General features: G+C 40.6%; 1 protein-coding gene across 2 annotated transcripts in view; it reads left to right on the top strand.

The window, feature by feature from the left end:
• Positions 1-21,294, top strand: part of Prkaa2 (protein kinase AMP-activated catalytic subunit alpha 2) — a 61,180-nt gene that overhangs the window by 30,144 nt on the left and 9,742 nt on the right. For both annotated transcript variants that reach the window (XM_021650111.2, XM_060366065.1), the window contains 5 exons: positions 10,096-10,189; positions 10,713-10,857; positions 12,472-12,559; positions 14,493-14,717; positions 20,381-20,885. In XM_021650111.2, coding sequence (XP_021505786.1) covers positions 10,096-10,189; positions 10,713-10,857; positions 12,472-12,559; positions 14,493-14,717; positions 20,381-20,885 — 1,057 coding nt within the window. The remainder of the gene's footprint in view (positions 1-10,095; positions 10,190-10,712; positions 10,858-12,471; positions 12,560-14,492; positions 14,718-20,380; positions 20,886-21,294) is intronic.

The raw sequence follows: 21,294 nt of genomic DNA, 5'->3' as shown, positions 1-21,294 counted from the left end.
TCCGTCTTCAGTGCTTATACTTGGTTTAAAATTAAAGCCATGGCTTCAGAACTGCTACTGTTCAAGTGATGAGTATAGGCTTGGAAGCTGGTTCTTTCGTATTCCCTCTGAAGGTCACTTGGCCATTTGCTATTCGTAGATTGGTTCTTTCTTTCTTTTTTTTCCTCCTAGTTTTAATAAAATTGCCAGGCCAGGTGTGATAGCACATTACTGTAATGTCACTTGAAGACCAGGGCAGGAGGATTGTGAGTTTGAGGTCAACTTGGGGTATATAGTAAAATTGGTCTAAAGTACATATTAAGAGAGCTACAAGCTTGTTAGTTCAATTGGAAGATAACTTAAGTAACTTAATTAGATACATAGAAAAATCTAGATATTAAAGGATGTAGTAATATTCTGTTATGTTGTTTAAAGTTCTATTTTTATAAAGAATAATGTAACATTCTAGACACAGAAAATTATCTTTATCGTACTTTAAAACCTGGATCAGTTTTTATAAAATAAATGTTAATTTTACTCACTCAAGGAATACCTGATGGTAGCCAGGAACTGTGCTGAGCATTCTACGTTTATAATTCCATATTATCATCACCACAAGTCTGTAAGGTAGGCTTACTTTAGAGATAAGAAGACAGCATACCTAACAGGGATAAGCAACTAGAAAAGTTAATTTGTGGATTTATAGTTTTGAACCAGTTACATTTATACATTGGTATGCAAGCATGTAAAACAAAGTCAAATTAGTTAGTGAATTTAGAGTAGAAATAGACTCTATCTATCTATCTATCTATCTATCTATCTATCTATCTATCTATCTTTTTTACCTTGTTTTTTTTTTTTTGGTCTTTTTGTTATTTTGTCTTTTTTTTTTTTTTTTTTTTTCTCCAGAGCTGAGGACCGAACCCAGGGCCTTATGCTTGCTAGGCAAGCATACTACTGAGCTAAATCCCCAACCCCGTCAATCTATATCTTGATTCAAATAAGATTTCTGCAAAAGAAAGCCCATTTAAGAGTAGTATAAAGATATTTGCATCTCTTAGATTTTGCTTGCTACTGTATCAAGTTATATTTAGCATGAAATTAAGCAATGGGCAGTCTTTTAAGAGTTTCTCTGTGTAGCCCTAGATGCCCTGGAACTCGCTGTGTAGATCAGGCTGGCCTGGAACTCAGAGATCCACCTGCCTCTGCCTCCCAAGTGCAGGGATTTAAGGCGTGCTGCACTACCACCACCAGGATAGAGCAATTGTCTTATTGTTTAAGACTTTCATGTCTGTTTTGATTACATCTACCCTATTCCCTCCCCTCCACTCCCATCCCCCACTTTCCACTTCCAACTTCAAAGCTCTTTTGTAAACCCTCAGTGAGCAGTCTCTGACTGTTGTCAATGTTAGTGGAGAGCATCTTGATGATCTTGTGGAGTTGTACTATTTATTTGATGATGGTCAGCAGGATCAGATGTCTGTATCCTCACCTTAAGAACCTATGAATGTTGCTGTTACACCGAAAAGACAAAGTGAGGTGACATTCTTTCCAAGAGAAGGAGTTAGTTCTGGATGGTTTGAGAGCCCATGGAAACACAGTGGTCCTCAGAAGTAGCCAACAATGTAGAAGGATGGGTCAGGAAGAGACCTGAGCAAGAGCATCGTGAGCAGATGGGAGAAGGACGCTGCTGGCTAGTGGAGGCTTACAAGATGGAGGAAGGACTGTGAAACAGTACAGGGCAGCCTCCAAAATCCAAAACGCAAAGAAGTGGACTTTGCTTCTAGGGCCTCCAGAGGGCATCCAAGCCTTGCCAACACTTTAATTCATGTGTCAGGCTGCTAAGGTGCAGAACTCTAAGGTAATGCACGTGTGTTGTTCTCAGCCTCTTAAGTTTGAAGTATGGAGGCACCAGAAACCACTAAGACTGTGCTGGATAGTTTTTATCAACTTGACACAAACTAGCACTATCTGGGAAGAGGGAACCTCGGTTAAGGAATTGCCTCTGTCAGTTTGTCCTATAGGAATGACTTTGGGACATTTTCTTGATTAGTGATTGGTATTAGAGGGTCTAGCCCACTGTGGGTAGTGCCAAGCCTGGGCAGATCGTCCAGGGTTCTATAAAAAAGCAAGCTGAGCAAGCCTCAGAGAGTGAGCCTTAGCAGTGTTCCTCACTCTCTTTGCTTGAGTTTTTGCCTCCAGGTTCCTGCCTTGAGTTCCTACCCTACTTCCCTTCGTGCTGGACCATACTCTTTAAGATGAAATAAATCTCTTCCTCCCCAAGCTGCTTTTGCTCAGTGATTTATCACAGCAACAAAAAATAAAGCTAGAACAGCTGTTTGTGATTTATCTTTTTTTTTCCTTTGGGAGGAGCCTACTTCATTCCATTTAATTGAGATTGCTTGCAAGAGCCTGGGAGTATTTACTTGAGCAAGGGTGGTTAACAGTGGCCACATCTCGGAGGAATAGGAGTACTCTTCTCTTTCGCTCACCAGTCTAAAGCTCCTCAGGGAAGGGTGGGCCTCAGGAGCCCTGCCTGCTGATGGTAGAATGTGGAAGTCTGCTGTGAGCCCATGAATGCAACAGCTCTGATGTGTCCAGGAGTCAGGACTCTACAGTATTCCTTCCCGTCTTCTAGATCTTAGATTCTCTCTGCCCCTCATCTGTGATGCTCCTTGAGCCTAGGAAGGGGTGATATAATGTCCCATTTAAGGCTAATCTCATACAGTCACTTACTTTCTTTAGCATTTTGACCAGTCTCTAATCTCTGTCCTAACCTACTGCAAACAGAAGCTTCTTCGATCAGACTGAGAGCAGCACTAATCAATACAAAGATAAGTGTTTAGAAGACAGTTTGACACCACGTCTATGCAGCAAAATTCCTCATTATGTATTTCAGAGCCAGAACCAACCAATTACTGAGTGATTAGAAAGGGAGAATAAAGAAAGGAAATAAGGAGTCTATATTTTTGACTTTAACCATATAACAATAGTGATACCACTCTCTGAGAGGAATGAAAAAGAAACAGCAGAGCTGTGGTGATCATTAAGGACTGTTTCGGTTTTGATAAATATTGTGTAAGTAAGAAATGTTTGAGAAAGCCTCCAGCATTTCTGGGAGGATAATCAAGAACCAAAAGAATGAATGAGTGTGTGTGTGTGTGAGTCTGAGCAGTCTCAGTGTGGCTGGTATACAGCATAAGCACAAGGAGGAGGAAGACAGATGATAGGTGCCTTTAGAGTCTAGAAAAGGGTGCTGGGCTTCCTGCAGCGGGAGGTGCAGGCAGTTGGGGGCTGCCATGTGTGGTTCTGGGAGCTGGGCCCAGGGTCAGTGAGCAGTACATGCCCTTAACTGCTGAGTCTTCATCTTTCCATCTCCCAAACCACCTCTTTATACAATGTGGAGTAATTTAGGAAACAGCTTGATCTCAACAGATTGTCAACTGTTGTTACTGGTAATATGAATAAGGTGAAAAATGAGAATTGACTTACCACATCTCGAAAACTGGAGGTTACTGTTTCTCTTTTTCTTTTTAAAGCTTTTATTAGAATATTAAAGGCAAAAATTTTATATGAATTAGTTAGAAATGAGGAGGTCTAGGAATCTAGAGGTTCTCCTGTTAGATATCATATTTGATAAGAACAATAGCAGTGAGAAAAAATGATTTAGAATGAAAGAGAGCATTAGCAAGATCATTGTGTGGCACTGTGTTACAGACACAGTGGGCTTTTGTTTGATTTCTTTGTTTTGAGACAGGATTTTACTGTGTAGCTGAAGATGGCTTGAACTTGCTAGGTAATGATCTTGACTTTATTATTCTGAGAATGATTAGAGTGAAAAGTTTCTTTGCACCACAGTTTATTGTAGAGGAATTTCAATCTAACAACATGGCTAATCTGGCAAGGGATTGCTTCTAAAAACCTAGATCTGTGTGATCCGGCTGGAATACAGCATGCCCTTTGTACACACCCCTAATCCCTCTGGCTGGAATAAAGACATGACACACCTTTAATCCCAAATAGTGACTGTCTATTTGAGGGGCAGACAAAGTGATGAATCAGAGAAAGATTTGACAGAATGAGTCAGAGATAGGATATGCCCAGCTCTCGGGAGAAGAGGACAGGAAAGGGAGGTCAGAGGGAGACTTTTTACTGAGTTTTTACCAGAGAGTTTTACAGAGGCAGGTTGCAGGGAGAACAAGATAGACACAGATAAATGATCCAGAGAATGAGAAGGAGCTGGAATATTAAAACATATTGCCGGAACTTGTTTGAGGCCAGGTAGAGCAATTCAGTAAGAAGCCAGTTTGAATCAGTCAACTTGGAGAGGCATTTAGGCCAGAACAGCTGAGCTGAACCAGCCAGCAATCAGAAGGACTAAAAAGTGAGTCTTGGAGGCTGATAATATCCTAGGACTGGGTTAGCAGACAGAGGCTGGAAGCTGAAGCCTTCAAGGTCCAGGCTTGAAGATTTTGTACAGAGGCTAGAAGCTTCCAACTCTAGGCCTAGGAATAGTTAGAAATGTGAGAGCTAAGCCCAAGCTGTATATTTAGAAAGCTTGAGTATGGCTTTCATCTCAGCCTCTCTTCTGAGGAAATAAAAACTACATTTACAGTTTATTGCTAGATTTTTCAAATATCCCAGCATTGAAGACTTAAATAAAGCTGCTAGAGAGATAGCTTAGTCATAAAAAGCACTGGCTGCTCTTCTAGCAGTCCTGGGTTCAGTTCCCAGCACTCAAATGTTGGCGAGCAACAATCTCCAACTGTAGTGGTATGGGCTCTGTAGCCCCCTTCTGGTGTGCAGATAGACATATAGACAGAATACCCACATACATAAAAAAGATGTCATTCAACATTTAGTTAAGGAATCGATGAATCAAGGCTCTAAGAAGCAATGGCTACTTGTATTTCAGAAAGAGAAACATTGTTTCTTTGGCTAGAGGCCACAGCAGCAGGTAGTTTTTAAAAATATATGAATGAGATGGAAGGCTGATAAGCTCTGAAGAGTTAGCCATTGCTTGTCATGATGCTCTAACGGGTGGGTTGGTGGAATTGAGTTATCCTCTCAAGGACAAGCTGCCTGCTGTCCTGGAAAAAACAAACTGTGAGCAACCTACAAATTAAAACAGAGTGAAAACACAGGAACATTGTAATTAATATCTGACTGGATATCTGAAGATATTCATGGTTTTCTGTATACATGTACAATTACATTTTAAGAATATATCCATTAGAGTATATTTAATCTGTTTATAGAAAAAAAATGAAAGCAAATTCAGTGTGAGTCAAAAAGATTGCTTTATAAAGTTAGTAATTGGGACATATTTATCCTATTTTCTAGACTATTATAATTTGATTTTACATCCATATATAAATAAGAAAAACATGACCAACCCAATATAATTTGCCAAAAGACCCAAGCATTCTTGGAGAAGAAATGTGTATAATATTTTGCAAGTACTAGATACCATTATGTAGTATATTCCACAAGCTTTCTAGTCATTTTAGCAGCACTAAACTCTCTTCAGAAAACAACAGGCACCTGAAATAGTACATTCACACATACTGTAATTTGGCAATTCAGCTCATCAGTATATATCAGGAGAAAAAATCTACCATCTACAAAAATGTTCAAGTAGCACGCAGTAGCAGAACCGTGGAAATAGGCCCAGCACTCTTCTGGGTAGAGAGACAACTACATAAATATAGCAGATTATTATATGGTGCTCATATCAGGACTGTGGCACACAGCAATATCAACTGATTCTCAAAAAAGTTCCCCAATATTAAATATGCTATATACCATTTTAAATTGAAAACCATTATGATAGGTATATGAATATGAATCATTTTTAAATATGAACATGAAACTATGTATGTACATATCTCAAAATAAAACTAATAAGGAAGCAAAAGGCGGCTGAAGAGAGCTTCAGGACATGGCTCTCTTGGGTGAGGGTAAGGGGAGGCAGGGGAGGGTAGCTCTCTGTGTGCTTACATGGGAGGGATTAGCAAGGCCCTGCCCTCCTGTGTGGGTGATAGTTTTGTATTTATTTATTAGGATATTATTAAAATTAGTAATCAACTAAAGAAAAGACCATTCATAGATCACAGTAAATGAGTGTTAGCAGTCCAGGGTAATGATTACTACATTTTTATACAACTGAGTTATAAATAAAGACAAATCTTGCTCTATATACTTGACAATGTAAATAATGTTTTAAAATCTTAGCAGATATGACCACCAAACAGGGATGTGCATAAATGTTGAGTTTTGGCTTATTCCAGAAAGATTATTTTTTAGCTGGGCATGGTGGCGCACATCTATAATCTAGCACTTGGGAGGCAGAGGCAGGCAGATCTCTGTGAGTTCGAGGGCAGCCTGGTCAACAAAGCAAGTTCCAGGACAGCCAGGAACCTTCACAACACAGAGAAACCTTCCCTTAAGAAAGAGAGAGAGAGAGAGAGACAGAGAGAGGGAGGGAAGGAAGAAAGAAAGGAAAGAAAAGAAGAAGAAAGGAAAGAAAGATTACTTTTTTTCATTGAATTGTACTTTGTGAGCTTATTGCATAAGAATGCATATAACCTTACCAGCTGGACATTGCTTAGGGATTGTCTGGATAATTGCTTTTTTATCTTAATTAAAAATGTTTCTGAAACATTTCCTAAAGTGCATTATTTTCCAATTTTGTCTCATTAAGAGAATGCTGCTATGTGTGAGTGTTTATTCATCACTATACTTATAATATTTCCTTGTAATTACTACAAGTTTCCTTTTTAATAACCCAGGAATTTGCCTTTCCCACCAAGTCTCTAATATGAAGCTTATTTCCTTGGTCTCTTCCTTTTCCAAAAAAATTGTTTGTTAATTGAAATTTTATTGGTTGAAATTTTGCCATATTTTTGACTTTCAGATTATTCTGGTATTGATCCAAGCTATTTTTAAAGTGATAATTTATACATGAATTTAAATAGTTTGTTGTACTTTGCCAGATGCAGATTCATTAATCAAATTCATTATGAAACATGTCATTACAAACAGAGAGAGAGAGAGAGAGAGAGAGAGAGAGGTGTTGCAAAGCCAAGGCAACCCAGTCTATGCATGCAGATTGCCTCACTCACACCCAGGAGGTGGTGGCCTGTAGCCTGAGTTCTGAAGGATGAAGAGTACCCAGTCAGAGGGAGGCACACGGGAAATAGCCTGCTCAAAGAAGCCGCAGCCGAGGCCGAGGGAGGTAGTGCAGGATTAATGAAAAGCAGTGGGGCTTATACCCGAGAAATAACAGGTAACAGGACCTGACTAATTTGGAAATTTGTGAGTGACAGAAAACTTCTGGCCCTGAAGCTCACATATGTGTCTGAAGAGATTCCTTGTTCAGCGCGTAACCACAGCTAGGCTGCAAGCTCCCCCACAGAGGACCCAGAAGGGATTCAATAAGTACTAAGATTCCCTGTTTGGTTGGTTGTGCCTGGCACACAGTGAGTGCTCACTCAGAGCAGCTAGTTTTCGTTGCTGTAAATTGGCCTTTGCTGTGTGATAGCTTATGCGTGGAGTTTGAGGCTTCATGAGATAATTCAGCCTAACTTGTGGGATATTCCAAAGCGTCACCAGCTAAGTTTATTTGAGCTTCATCGATGGATAAGGCACACAGATGTGATTGGTAATAATTAATAAGTCAGGTCAGGAAAAATGAGTTGATAACAATAGAGGCTTCTTCCCACTCTGTTCAGTTTCTTTGACCATTTCAGTACCTGTCAAAATAGCCTTCATGAAACCATTTCTGTGAGATTTCTTTAAAAAAATTACCTTTCCACAGTTCATGTGAAATAGTCTCAACTTTTACATAGAGTGAGATACCCCATCATTCATGTCTTCAAAGATTAAAGATTACATTAAAGTGCTTTTCCAGGCCAGGTATGGTGGCAATTTCAGAACATGGGAGCTAAGGAGGCAAGATTATGAATTTGGTGCAAGCCTGGACTCTGTATGCGAGCATCTATCGCAAGGAAAAAACAAAAACCAAGAGATATTTCTATAGACAGTCTTTCCATGTGTTTCATTTACACATGATGTGTTTTCCGTCAGTATAGATAGAAAGTAACTCATCTAGTTGGTGGCCAGTCGCCCCCAACTCTTACTGGAGATTAGCAACCCAGCCTGCCACCAGCTAGTGCATTAATAAAAAAGGCTCCCAGTGGTAGCAAAGCAGCTGGAGGTTCCCTCACAAGTTCGCTATCATGGGGAGCGCGTGGAGAGTGGCATCCCCTCCTACTGTGCATTCTTCTGAGTAAAGCCAGCAAAGTCGTTATTGCTGTGTTTACCAGCCATAAATAATAAGTATATAAATAACTGTACCCTTAGTCAGAATATTGACAATCCTTTATAAAGAAAATAATGTAGTTTTTTTTTTTTTTTTTTTTTTTTCCCCTCCATGTGGGAGGTTTATTAGGGGAAAGGGAAGGGGCCGCAGAGACCGTCTCTGGACCAGGCAGGAGAGAAAGAGTAATAATGTAGTTTTAAAATTAGAACAGTGGCCATTTGTGTAAATGTTAGAAGCAATCTTCATTTAAACATTAGTATTATTTTTTAACTCATTTTCCAAACCTGATTTTGTAAAATTGTGTATGTGGAAGTCACAGTGTTTAGAGGAAAATCTTATTTTGTAAAATTAAGCTAAGATTCCTTACTACTTTTTAAAATAAGACCAGCTTTAGGTGTCTAGAAAAACACACTTCTACCCAAATGCAAATACATGCTGCTGGGCACAGTGGCACACGCCTGTAATCCCAGCACTCAGGAGGCAGAGGCAAGTGGATCTCTGTGAGTTCAAAGTCAGCTTGGTCTATAAAGCCAGTCCAGGACAGCCAAGGCTACACAGAGAAACCGTGTCTCAAAAGACAAAAACAAATACATGCAAACACACACACACACACACACACACACACACTTTTATTGAAAAACTGTTAACTCTATTAAGGTGGAGTGGTGAGCTCATGTGTGTGCCACTCAGTGTCAGAAGTATGTAGCTGTATCTTTCTGTCTTCTTGCTAGATCATTCTGAGGCAGATTCAAAGTATTTTTTTGAATTTATTTTATTTATTATGTATATACTGTTCCATCTGCATGTATACCTGCACACCAGCAGAGGGCACCAGATCTCATTACAGATGGCTGAGCCACCATGTGATTGCTGGGAATTGAACTCAGGACCTCTGGAAGAGTAGCCAGTGCTCTTAACCTCTGAGCCATCTCTCCAGCCCCCAAAGTATTTTTAATATGTAAGCTGTCCACTATCATATTTTAAATAATACAAGCACAGTGTCAGTGTCACACCTAAAAATAAGAAATGATGATCTCGTCAGTAATCTAATCGGAATTCAGATTTTCTATCGTACTCACAACTTCTTGTTACATGGAGCTTGTGTGTTTGAGACAAGCTTTTACTGTGTAGCCCAGGCTAGCTTCTGCGTCATTGATTCTTGTACCATAGACTTCTGAGCACGGGAGTACAGGGCTGTGCCATGCACTCAGCTTTATTACTGTTTTTTAAAGTTGGTTTGGGTCAGAGTCAAGGCAAGTCTATACAGTGTAGCCTTCTGTCAGTGTGTCACCTGATTGCTTTAGGAGCTCCCTTCCCCGCCCCTTTGCAAGAAAGGATGTGTTGTCTACATACTCAGTTTTTCTGATTATGTATCTTTGTGTCAAATTTTTTATGTCTGAGAATATTTCTCTATGTCTGTGTTATATTTTTATGCCTAAGAACATTTTTATCTTATTTAAGCATATCATACGTCATCCCTATCGACTATTTGTTGAAATGGAAAAATGACTGCATTCACTTAGTGTGTGAAGATCTTTAAAGGTAACAGAAATCTGAACAGCAGGCATCCGAAGGGCAGTCAGTGCGTCTCAGGAAGTGGGGTGCTCTTTGTAATGTTCTTCCGTGCTTTATGGCACCGGGATTGGTTTGAGAACATTGTGAAATCTGTGTCCGTCCTCCAATATTGCCTCGCATTGCATATGAAAGTGTATCAAGGATAATGGGCGAGGTCGGCTATTGTAGAGGCACTATTTTCGTACTAACCCCTCCCCCCGTTTTTATTTCCAAAAAAGATACCAGGTGATCAGCACTCCAACAGACTTCTTCATGGTGATGGAGTATGTATCGGGAGGGGAACTGTTCGACTACATCTGTAAACACGGGCGGGTGAGTGACAGGTTTTCCAGTTTATTCCCCAACCCCAGGCAACGACAGTGGAAAGAACTGGTAGTCGCTAACCACAAAGATGTTTTCAGTGCTTCAGATTGTTTCTGTAGCGATGTCAATGGCAGGAGCAGGACGTTTTGTTTCTTGGGAAGTTACTGTTTTAGAAACTGTATCTCACTTAATTGCCAAGTAATTCTTGTGCTTTTCGCAGCGTGTTTTCTATAAAGATCGTGTTGAAGCTTCAGTTATTTTCTTTCCTTAACATTTTTATATATGTTCTGTTTTAGTTGGGTTTTATTGAGTCCCCAAAACATGTAATATTTCATATTAGTTGATTTTTTGCCATGCAGCCAAGGAAAAATCTATTTGGAGCTTTGACAACGTTTTGTTTGCTTTGTTGAATTTCTAATTAGTCAATTTTAATTAGCCTGCGGAGCTATATTTAGATAGGCTACAAAACTGAAGTGCATAATAAGTAGATGTCCTAGATAGTATTGATGCAGTTTCTTTTCCTGCATGGCAGGTTGAGGAGGTGGAAGCCCGGCGGCTCTTCCAGCAGATCCTGTCTGCCGTGGATTACTGTCACAGGCACATGGTTGTCCACAGGGACCTGAAACCGGAGAACGTGCTGCTGGACGCCCAGATGAACGCTAAGATAGCGGACTTTGGTATGCCACTCCGGGCTTGCTGGGAGCCATGTAATGCCTTTAAAAAGGACCAGTACCTGCTCCCATGGTGCTAAGAACTTCCCATTTCACCCTCACAAGTCCTGTACCACAAAAAGGCATTCATTGCAGTCTTCCCACTGGCTTATTCTGTTTATGTAAATCCACTTAAATAGTGCTGAGGTTTCTAAAAATCATATTACAAGGCCGCATCATGTCAAATCCACTTGATAATGCCTTTCCTCCTGAGGAAATGAGACCTGTTTTTTGTGTTTTGATTTTTTTTTTTTTTTTTTTGTGTGTGTGTGTGTGTGTGTGTGTGTGAGGGGATAGTAGGGTAAGGAGGAAAGAGCCCCAAACTCCTTTGAAAAACTTGTTCATATAGTGGATGCTTTCCCTGATAAAATGTACATAAACAAGCATGTGAAAATTTGTACTCAGGTGTTAAGGCTCCTCCTGAACAGATCATGGAAAGGCCTATAAGTCTTAGGGCAGTGTCTAATAACTTAGAGAGAATGGGACGTTAGTCCTAGGTAAGGTGAAAGTACACATTTTTATACTCCACACACTTCTGGGTCCAGAAAGGCTGCCAAAGGGGAGGCTGGAGGACATGATAGGCTGTGACCCGAAGAGGAGGGGTCAGCAGAAGGTGCCATGGGTTATTTGTTTGTTTTGTATCTGTCTTTAAACTAGCTTAGTGTTTCCTTTTAAACTCTGCTGGTAAGCAGTTCAGCTAGAGCTGTAGTTCAGTACATTATTTTTACTATGATGAATGAAGCTCTCTAATCAGAAACCTTTCTCAGGAAGCTGAAGCATGAGGCCCTCCTGACTTCCTGTGCTCAGCCCCACCTGAATGAACAGCAGTGAGACTCCCACCTCCAGGGAAACCAGCCTGCTTATCAGCTGGGGCTGGTCGGCTGTCTAACTACAAGAAGTAAAGAAAAAAGACAGGCTTTCCCTGTGTATCCCTGGCTGGTCTGGAACTTGTTGTGTGTAGGCCAGGCTGGCCTTGAACTCACAGTGATCCAACTTTCTACTCCTGAATTCTGGCATTAAAGATGTAATGACCAATTACAACCTTTAAGAAAGATGTTTTGAAGCACAGTTTTTGTTTGTTTTAAATAGCAGCGTCTATTTTATTTCTTTATATACAGAATTATTTTTGAAAACAGTAATATTATTTCAAATAATTTTTTGTGAAGAGTCAAAATTTTATGTAGTGAGGTTCATTCCATTTATAACTGTGGTACTCTTTAGCTTTCTGTGTGATGATCTGAGTTCCCTAAAATGTCTTTGTAGTCTAAAAGTACTTTCTGTTACTTTAAAATTGTGTGTATGTGTGCATATAGACACATGATTGAGAGAGTATAAGTGTGTGTGTTGGTGAGAGCACAGGACTCAGGAGTCATTTCTCTTCTGCCTCCTTATGTGATCCGGGGTCTGAATTCAGGTTGTCAGCTTTGCGCAAGCATCTTGGCCCAGAGAGCTATCTTCCCACCCACCATTACTTTAAAAAAAAGAAAAGGATTTCTGAAGCATGAAATGATTGAGAGTCTTAATCATGGTTTTATCTGTTTCTTCAGCATCCAGTATCTGATGAATTGCTTTTCTTTTCAGGACTGTCTAATATGATGTCAGATGGTGAATTTCTGCGAACTAGCTGTGGATCGCCAAATTATGCAGCACCTGAGGTCATCTCGGGAAGGTGATGGTTTCAGTGATAAGTAGGCTTGCTGTGACCTTGCATCCATTTTAAAAACACCTAGCTATATTTCCTTTGGAAGAAGATTTTTTAACATAATAGAAACAGGTCATTCATTTTTTTTTTCATTGAAGGCAGAATATATAATTAAAAAAACCTATGTAGGCATTGTAATAAATGTGTTCATGCATTTTGTTTGTTGGTGATGATGAGATCTTATGCAATGTCCATTTTCTATGTAGAAAATGTCAGAGAGCAGTAAAGATTTACTCAAAGTTAAGCCTGTGTCTTTACTTCTCAGACGTAGTTATTTAAGAATATTTTACACATTTCACGCAATCCGCAGGCAGTTCTATATTCTGTTTTTGGAAGAATGGAATTTGGGTGGCAGCATAATTTCATGCCGTTAAACTAGACAAGTGGAGACTGTGAAGTCCTTCCTGTAATTAGCTCTATGGTACATTATAAGCTGTTTACTGGGGGGGGGGAGGGGCAGAGATGAAGTAAAGTCGTTTCAGGGCTACTGTCTGGTTGTTGAAGTTCACAGAGTGCTGGGAACGCAGTACTGATTAGGTGCTCACACAGAGCAGACTGTGAGAGTCTCAGCTCATCTGGGCTTCTGAAGAGCACCATACACCATGAAGGTTTGATGTGTGTAGGCCCTGTTCCTCACAGCCCACTGTCTCGCACTGAGTGCTTGTGTGGTCTCTGGGGTAGTCAGAGGGCACTAACCTTTATGAGAATCCCACCTCAGGGCCAGATCTCCCAAAATAATCACTTCCTCATACCATCAGTTTGAGGTTAGAGTTTGAGCCGGCAAGTTTTAGGGGCGCACACTTAAATAGTGAGGAGCTTGGGCGATACAGCACATGATATAGATTAGAGGCCGTACTCTATTGAGGCAGATTATGTTCTTTCCACTGGAGATTTAGACGTTTGTTACTTGAGACCCGAGTTTGACTTTGCTATTGTGCTACCGGAGCTTAGTGGGAGGTTAAAGGGACAACAGTGAGAGGTGTGTGGGGAAGACATGGGTTCTCTAGAGCGGAACTGTCTCAGTCCAATGACTTAGCTAATGATCTTGAAAGAAAGTAGTAGGAATTCTGCCATATAAGGGGCTGGAGAGATGCCTCTGTGGTTAAGAGCACTGGCTGCTCTTCCGAGGACCCAGGTTCTATTCCCAGTATCCACATGAGGGCTCACAACTACCTGTTATTCCCCTTCCAGGGGATCTGATGCCCTCTTCTAGCCTCCCTGGGTATTAGACACACAAGTAGTACACAGACATACGTACAAGTTAAACACTGTCTATATGGTACTAGTAAGTACTTAAATGTTTCAAATTTTGTTTAAGGTGTGTGCTAAAGGGCAAAAATTTTGTTATATATGCATTTTCTGCCTTGTAGTTCTGAGGGCGGAAAAGTACTATATATTACTGTATTACATTTTTCTAGTTTGTGGTTATTTACTTTGATGTTCCCTTAAAGAAGTAAGACATAAACTGTAATTTTTGTTTGTTTATTAGTTGGTTTGTTTTGAGACACGGTCTTACTATGCTACCGTGGATGGCTTAGGACTCTCTAGATCAGGCTCACCTCAAACTCACAGAGACCCGCCTGCCCCCACCTTCTGAATCCTGGGATTAAATGTTTGTGCCATCTTGCCAGGCATGAAAGTATGATAAATTTTAATTAGCACTTACAACTAATTTTTAACAAATAAAGCTAAGTCTTTTGAGAAGTCTGTGTAACTAGTGAGGCTGGTTATTTTCTATGAAGAGTAATTGCTAAGGTTTGGAAACTGCTATGTATTTCAGGGAAGACCTTAAATAGCAATATATACCAAGTTGGTTTTGCGCCTGTCATGTATGGCAGCAGGATGCTAACAGTGAGGGGGAAGTGATACCTACACTTAGGCATGTGTCATCCTTTCTCAGGCTGTACGCGGGTCCTGAGGTTGACATCTGGAGCTGTGGCGTTATCCTCTATGCCCTCCTCTGTGGCACGCTCCCGTTCGACGATGAGCACGTGCCCACGCTCTTTAAGAAGATCCGAGGGGGCGTGTTCTACATCCCAGAATATCTCAACCGCTCTGTCGCCACCCTGCTGATGCACATGCTGCAGGTGGACCCCTTGAAGCGAGCAACCATCAAAGACATACGGTGATTATAGTCCGCCGTTGGGCACAGTGATGCTGGAACGTTTGCTTTATGACACTTTATTGTTTGAGAACTTTAAGGCCAAGTGTGTGGTACACCTTACGCTCACCCAGGAGGATGAGGCAAGAGGGTCTCCAGTTCAAGGTCGGCAGGGGTTACACTGTGAGATCCTGTCTCAAAGGAAAAGAATATTTAAAATTTGGACTCATGCAAATCTCGTTATGCCACTTACCTTTCAGAGATTTCGCTTTGCTTGTATGCTTGCTGGCAAAAGCAGCAAAGCATCTGAGGCCTGGGTGAGAGTCTTATCTTCCTGTCCCTACATCTTTCACATTAGATTTGAGGTCCTGTACCCTTAGTTCTATCATTCTGTACCCTGGTTCTTTTCTGCACCTTCTGACCTGATAGCATTCCAGTCATCCTTTTACATTCTGCACGCATGCACCAGCTTTGTGAAATGGCATCTGCTTCCCTCACACTGTGTAGGAGCTTCTGATTGTGCCAGGGCGGCCTTCAGCACGAATGTTACTCCGCTCTCATACTGTATCTCTTCTTTCTCAACATACTTCTCCCTTGCATTCTAACTTAGGATGCACACTGCCTTAAGAACTTTTCTTTCTGTTCACTGCTGGTTTACCACTGTTACCGGAAGTGGAAGTTTAGAAGGAATCGAAAGATATTTCAGATGAGAAAAATGGAGAACTCTGTGTTTTAGATACGGTTGGTTTCTTAGCACCATGTTAAAGCTGCCTTGCCTTTTCTCTTTATAGTGTTTAATACAATGCAAATGCTATGTAAACACGACACTAAGGAAATAAGCACAGATGATGCCGGTGCATGTTCAGTTCAGGTGAATGCATTCCCTCCCACCCCACTTTTCCACACCCCCCTGCCTTCCCTTGTCCCACTGTACCTTTCTGCTCCCTCTATTTCCCTTGTACCTTTTATGTCTCACATTTCCTGTCTCATGGGCCCCTTTCTCGTTAACTGGCTTTGTCCACACTGTCATTTAGAAGCTAGAATCCTAATAGGAGAGAACATGAACATTTGTTTTGCTGAGTCTCACTTCCAGTTTCCTGACTTAGTTTATTTAAGAAAATAGATTATGTTAAGGTTTTGATCTGGTAGCTACTAGTGGCCTTACTGTGGAGACGTACTTGATCGTTGAGGAATTAAGAAGCATAATGGCAGGAATGATGTAATGCTTGCCACGTGCTGTGTATGTTTTCAGAGGGCTTTTGTCTTAGCGAAGTTTTCAAAATGTTTAGAAGCACGTTCTTTTGACATCTTTCAGACCCTTTCCCTTTTTCCCCTAAAGCCGGAATAGAGGTTTTGACACATGTACCCCCATTCAGGATGGCTGGGGTGCTTTCTGTGGGTGCTGCAGGTCTCTTGTGAGCAAGGACGGGATTCTCTTCACATTTGGGTATCGCTTTCCTCACTTCGGTGACTTAAATACCCGGGGAGAAGCAACCTAAGGGAGGAGGGATGTAATTTGGTCCAGTGCCTGAGGAGAGGCGGCCCATTGTGGTGGGGAAGGCATGGCCGCAGGAGCCTGAGGTGGCCGGTCTCATGGCATTTTCAGTTAGGAAGCAGAGAGGGGTAGAAATGGCACTGGGCTCCAAGCCCCGCCCCCAGGGGCCTGCTTTGTCAAGTGAGCTCCACCTTCTAACAGACTCCAGAGCATCATTGCCAGCTGGGAGCCCGTGTGTCCTAACATAGGTGCCTGTGGTGGACAGGACTGGCGGTCCACAAACCATGAGATTGTCTTCTTTCCCTGTCCTGTTCCAGTGTTCCAGGCCTCATGCATAAGACTGTACAGCTGTATAATTGAACCAACAGGGGAAAAAAGACTTCTGTTCACAGTTCCTTGGAATAAGTAGTTCTTTTAGTTGGGTTTTCTTCAGAAAAATTAGACAGGCTAATATGCTTGTGCTTGCTTATCTAAGCACTTGTAAATTAGAATAGTAAAAGAATTAATTTTGTCATTTCAGAATAGTTGTTCACATATTTATAGACTTTAGAAGAAAATGTAGATAAACCTATTAAATGATTTACATGACCCACAGGAAATGCTCTAAAATGGTGATATCCTGGGCTGGATAGGTCGCTTAACCACTACAGGATAAGGCTCTAGCCAAAGGACAAAATGATGACATTTCCATACTTGAAGTCATAACTTACATTTGTAGTTCTCACTATTTTATGTTTATATTCAGTATTTCAGTATGAGAATTGTTAGTTTGATAGAGTTTACTTCAAAAGGCGCAAATGTAAAAATTTTGACAGTTGATGCACAGCAACCATCTGGCTTAACCCCTTGTTGCACTGACGTTTTCACGGGTTGCTGTTATTATTTTCTTTTTACAACAGTAAGACTGAAACTTAGGTTATGTCATAATTTATTTATATATCTGTTTGCTTCTAAGTTACTTTAGGGAGCCACATTTCATATTAAAATATATCATGTGCCGTGTGGCATACATTTCATGGTGAATTAGCTGTTCAAAATTATCCAGCTAAGAGCAGTGGCTATAGGTCAGCTGGTGTGCTTCTTGTACAGGGATCATAATTATCACATATTGTTGCTTGTTGATATTCCTGTGTGCTTTGTGACATTTTTGAGCTAATTCATTAGCCTCTACTCTTGCTATGTGTTGCAACTAGATTTTCTCCTTGGTTAGCTAAGTGATGAGTCGCAGACATGCATTAAAATGCCACGATGCAGTAGGCCCCCCAGCCTTTGAAGGTGGCTCTGTGTGCGGTGGGTCCTAGCTCTAAGTCTCTGATAGGCAGTTGATAACTCTGCCTTTGTTTTCGTCTCCTGCTTGTGCAGAGCTTCAAAGCCAGCCAGTGATGAGAAATTAGGGGCTTTCAGTTTTTTTTTTCCTAGGAACATACCTGGCCTTTGTGAGTCCCAGGAATATGGGAAAACTTCTCCGACCCTTTTGCACTCTTATTTCTTAGCCTAAATTTATAGGTGAGTTTCTTATTACCCAATTTTGTTATTGCTCCAGATAGCTGCGATATTAAACAATGGCCACTGATTTTTTTAAAGTATTTGTTTATTCACTTTATAGCCTGTTTGTACCTCCTCTCTCCTTTTCTTTCAGTCCCACCCTCTTTTCCCCCTTCCCCCTTCTCCATTCCCCATACCCTCAGAGAAAGTGATTTCTTTTTTTTTTTAAACAAATATTCTGGTGGCCCTCAGTAAGTGACTTCTAAGTCCCATCAAAGACAAAGCTGTATGTGGAAGTGTTCAGGGAATTGCTAAGTGTCTTAGGCTTTCTATTGCTGTGATAAAACATTGTGGCCAAAAGCAACTTGCTCATAAACTTCCTACACTTCCACGTAACTGTCCATCACTAAGGAGTCTGAGCAGGAGCTCAAGTAAGGCAGGAATCTGGAGGCAGGATCTGAAGTAGAGGCATGGAAGACAGCTGCTTCTTGGCTTCTTCTTCATGACTTAACTCAGCCTGCTTTCTTATATACAATTTCGGACCACCTTCCTAGAGGTGGGACCACCCGCAGTGGGCTGGGCCCTCCACTGCTATCATTAATCAAGACAGTGATCAACAGACTCGCCTGTAGGCCAGTCTTACCCAGGTATTTTCTCAATTGAAAATCCCTCCCTTAAATATGTGTAGATGGTGTCAATATAACAAAGACCAGCCAGCACACGATGTATGTTAGAGCAAGGTGGTTCTTATGGGATGGAACTTGTTCCCTAACGCCGATATTCCACTTCTCCATCCTTGCTGCTCCAGTGATTTCCTCTGCCATGGGAATGTGAGGCTTTTGGATTTTAAGTCTTCTGTGGAGCTGAAAAATACAGAGATGCTTATGAAGGGCGCCTACAAACCTGTGTCTCTCTTTTCTTAATGAAGTTCAGCCAGTGTTTAAGTAAAGCTTCAGATTTAAATAAAGCTTCATCTTTTGGGAAAATTCTATAGTTATAAAAAGTTACTGACAGTTTTACTACAACTCTTCACTGTTCTTGGTTTCTTTTTACTACTGTGACCTATCTCTTACCTATGCTTTTATGGTAGTGGACCAGAGCAGTTCTTGTAACACAACAAAACCCTTTGTTGTCTCAAGACACTTGCAGGTAGTGTTTCTTTTGATGCAATAACTTTTTTACATGCTGTTGAGCTGACGGCGGATTATTTTGGTGTGTGCTTAAATGTTAATTTGAGTGGCTTTCCTATGCAGCCTCCCATTCTGTAATACAGGCTCTCATTTACTGTGGTTTTTTTTTTTCTCTCCCAGGTTTTATCAGAATATTTATGTATTTGTAACCATTTACTTTTAATATATGTTTATAGCCATCTGGTAAATTCAGAAGACTATTTGATAGTTGTCATAATATCAGACACAAAGGTTCAGAAGTGAGAGGAAATAAGATTAGGTGAGCAACGCACAAACATTTTAGCTTTAGTATCTCTTTACACTCCTTTTTTTCCTTACACTCTTAAAAGTTGTTGAGAACCTTGAAGAATTTTTAATGAATAATATACCAGTAGTTAGCATATAATCATTAAAACTGGAATTATATTTACTTAAGTATCTGTTTATTTAAATGTCTTTTTAGGAAGAAACAAACAGCTACAGATTGGACCTAGAGCCCTGCACTTCCTGGGCAAACACTCTACTGTTGACTTATATTTCTGTTCCCCTCCCCATGTTCTTTTACCTTTTATTTGAGACAAGGTCTCACTAAATCATCTTCTGTTTTCTTTTGTAGCTGAAACAAGCCTTGAACTTGAGATCCTTCTGAATCAGCCTTCTGAGTAGCTAGGAGAATAAGTGTACCCCACCGAGCTTACTCTTAATCTCTGTCAGGAAAACTGTTTGTTGTGGAAAGCAACATCCTAGATTTTTATAAATCTTAATGTCTAGTGTAACCAGAAGCATCTAGATTCCCAATCTACTTCTTCATGTAATCTTGCAGTATTTTATATTAGTTGAAGTTCCTGAGGAAAATGTGGGCTCATGTAAGTGTTTGGAAAATAAAGGAGTATTTTAATAGTCATCCAGATAATAGTGGTATTCTTTGATACTAGAACAAAGCTTAACGTAACTAGCAAATAGTTTGCAATGTCAAATAAGAAAAAAAATCAATGAACTTTTGTATTTTACCACATTATAGTTATATAATATGTTTTAAATTTTTAGTGACTCACTTATGCATGTGTAATTCTGTACCATCATTGGGAAATCTTGTATTATTGAAATATACAGCTTTCCAATATATCATATTACGCTATCAAAGATCAGGCTCATTTTTATCACTACTAACTCTACCAGAACATCTTTAAGTCTTAAGAAACCATCAAACTCCAGGAAGGAGGAACAAATTATTATACACCGTCTGGATTCTGCTTGGAACTTAGATTCTGTCATTGGCCACAAATACTGTTTTTCTTAAAGTGATAGACAGACCCACTTTGTTAATTTTCGAGAAAACAAATATCTCAAGTCTAAATATCTGCATTCATTCAAGGATAGAGATTAATTAACTGGCATAGGGTCATGTAGCCAAAAGCGGCAGAGTTGGGACCATAGACCAGTATTTTGGAGTCTTTATGTTGTAGCGCCCCGTGTCTAAGTTATTTGGGACTTACCAAAGCATGTTTTTACAGTAGTGTGTATGGTGTTTTTCCTAGAGAACATGAATGGTTTAAACAGGATTTGCCCACTTACCTATTTCCTGAAGACCCCTCCTATGATGCTAACGTCATTGATGATGAGGCTGTGAAAGAAGTCTGTGAAAAATTTGAATGTACAGAATCAGAAGTAATGAACAGTTTATATAGCGGTGACCCTCAAGACCAGCTGGCAGTGGCTTATCATCTTATCATTGACAATCGGAGAATAATGAACCAAGCCAGTGAGTTCTACCTCGCCTCTAGTCCTCCAACTGGTTCTTTTATGGATGATAGTGCCATGCATATTCCCCCAGGCCTGAAGCCACATCCCGAAAGGATGCCGCCACTCATAGCAGACAGCCCCAAAGCACGGTGTCCGCTGGATGCACTGAACACCACCAAGCCCAAATCTTTAGCTGTGAAAAAAGCCAAGTGGCATCTTGGAATCCGAAGCCAGAGCAAACCGTATGACATCATGGCTGAAGTGTACCGAGCTATGAAGCAGCTGGATTTTGAATGGAAGGTAAGAAGTCCCAATGTACTCAGGCTGTTTGTAGAAGACATTTTTCTTTCTTTTTTTTAAATTATATTTAATTTTAATTTATTTTTATTAATTACAGTTTATTCACTTTATATTCCCATCCCCTCCCAATCCCAACCTCCCTCCCTCTTCTTCTCCTGTGCCCCTCCCCCAGTCCACTGATAGGGGAGGTCCTCCTCCCCTTCAATCTGACCCTAGTCTATCAGGTCTCATCAGGACTGGCTGCATTGTCTTCCTCTGTGGCCTGGTAAGACTGCTCCCCTGTCAGGTGGAAGTGATCAAAGAGCCAGCCTATGAGTTCATATCAGAGAAGGTCCCCAATTCTATTATTAGGGAACCCTCTTGGACACTGAACTGCCATGGGCTACGTCTGTGCAGGGGTTCTAATTTA

This window comes from Meriones unguiculatus, chromosome 12, assembly GCF_030254825.1.
Source record: "Meriones unguiculatus strain TT.TT164.6M chromosome 12, Bangor_MerUng_6.1, whole genome shotgun sequence".
Taxonomy (NCBI): domain Eukaryota; kingdom Metazoa; phylum Chordata; class Mammalia; order Rodentia; family Muridae; genus Meriones; species Meriones unguiculatus.
Note: the sequence above shows the minus strand (reverse complement) of the source record. Positions and strands in the feature narration are given on the sequence as shown.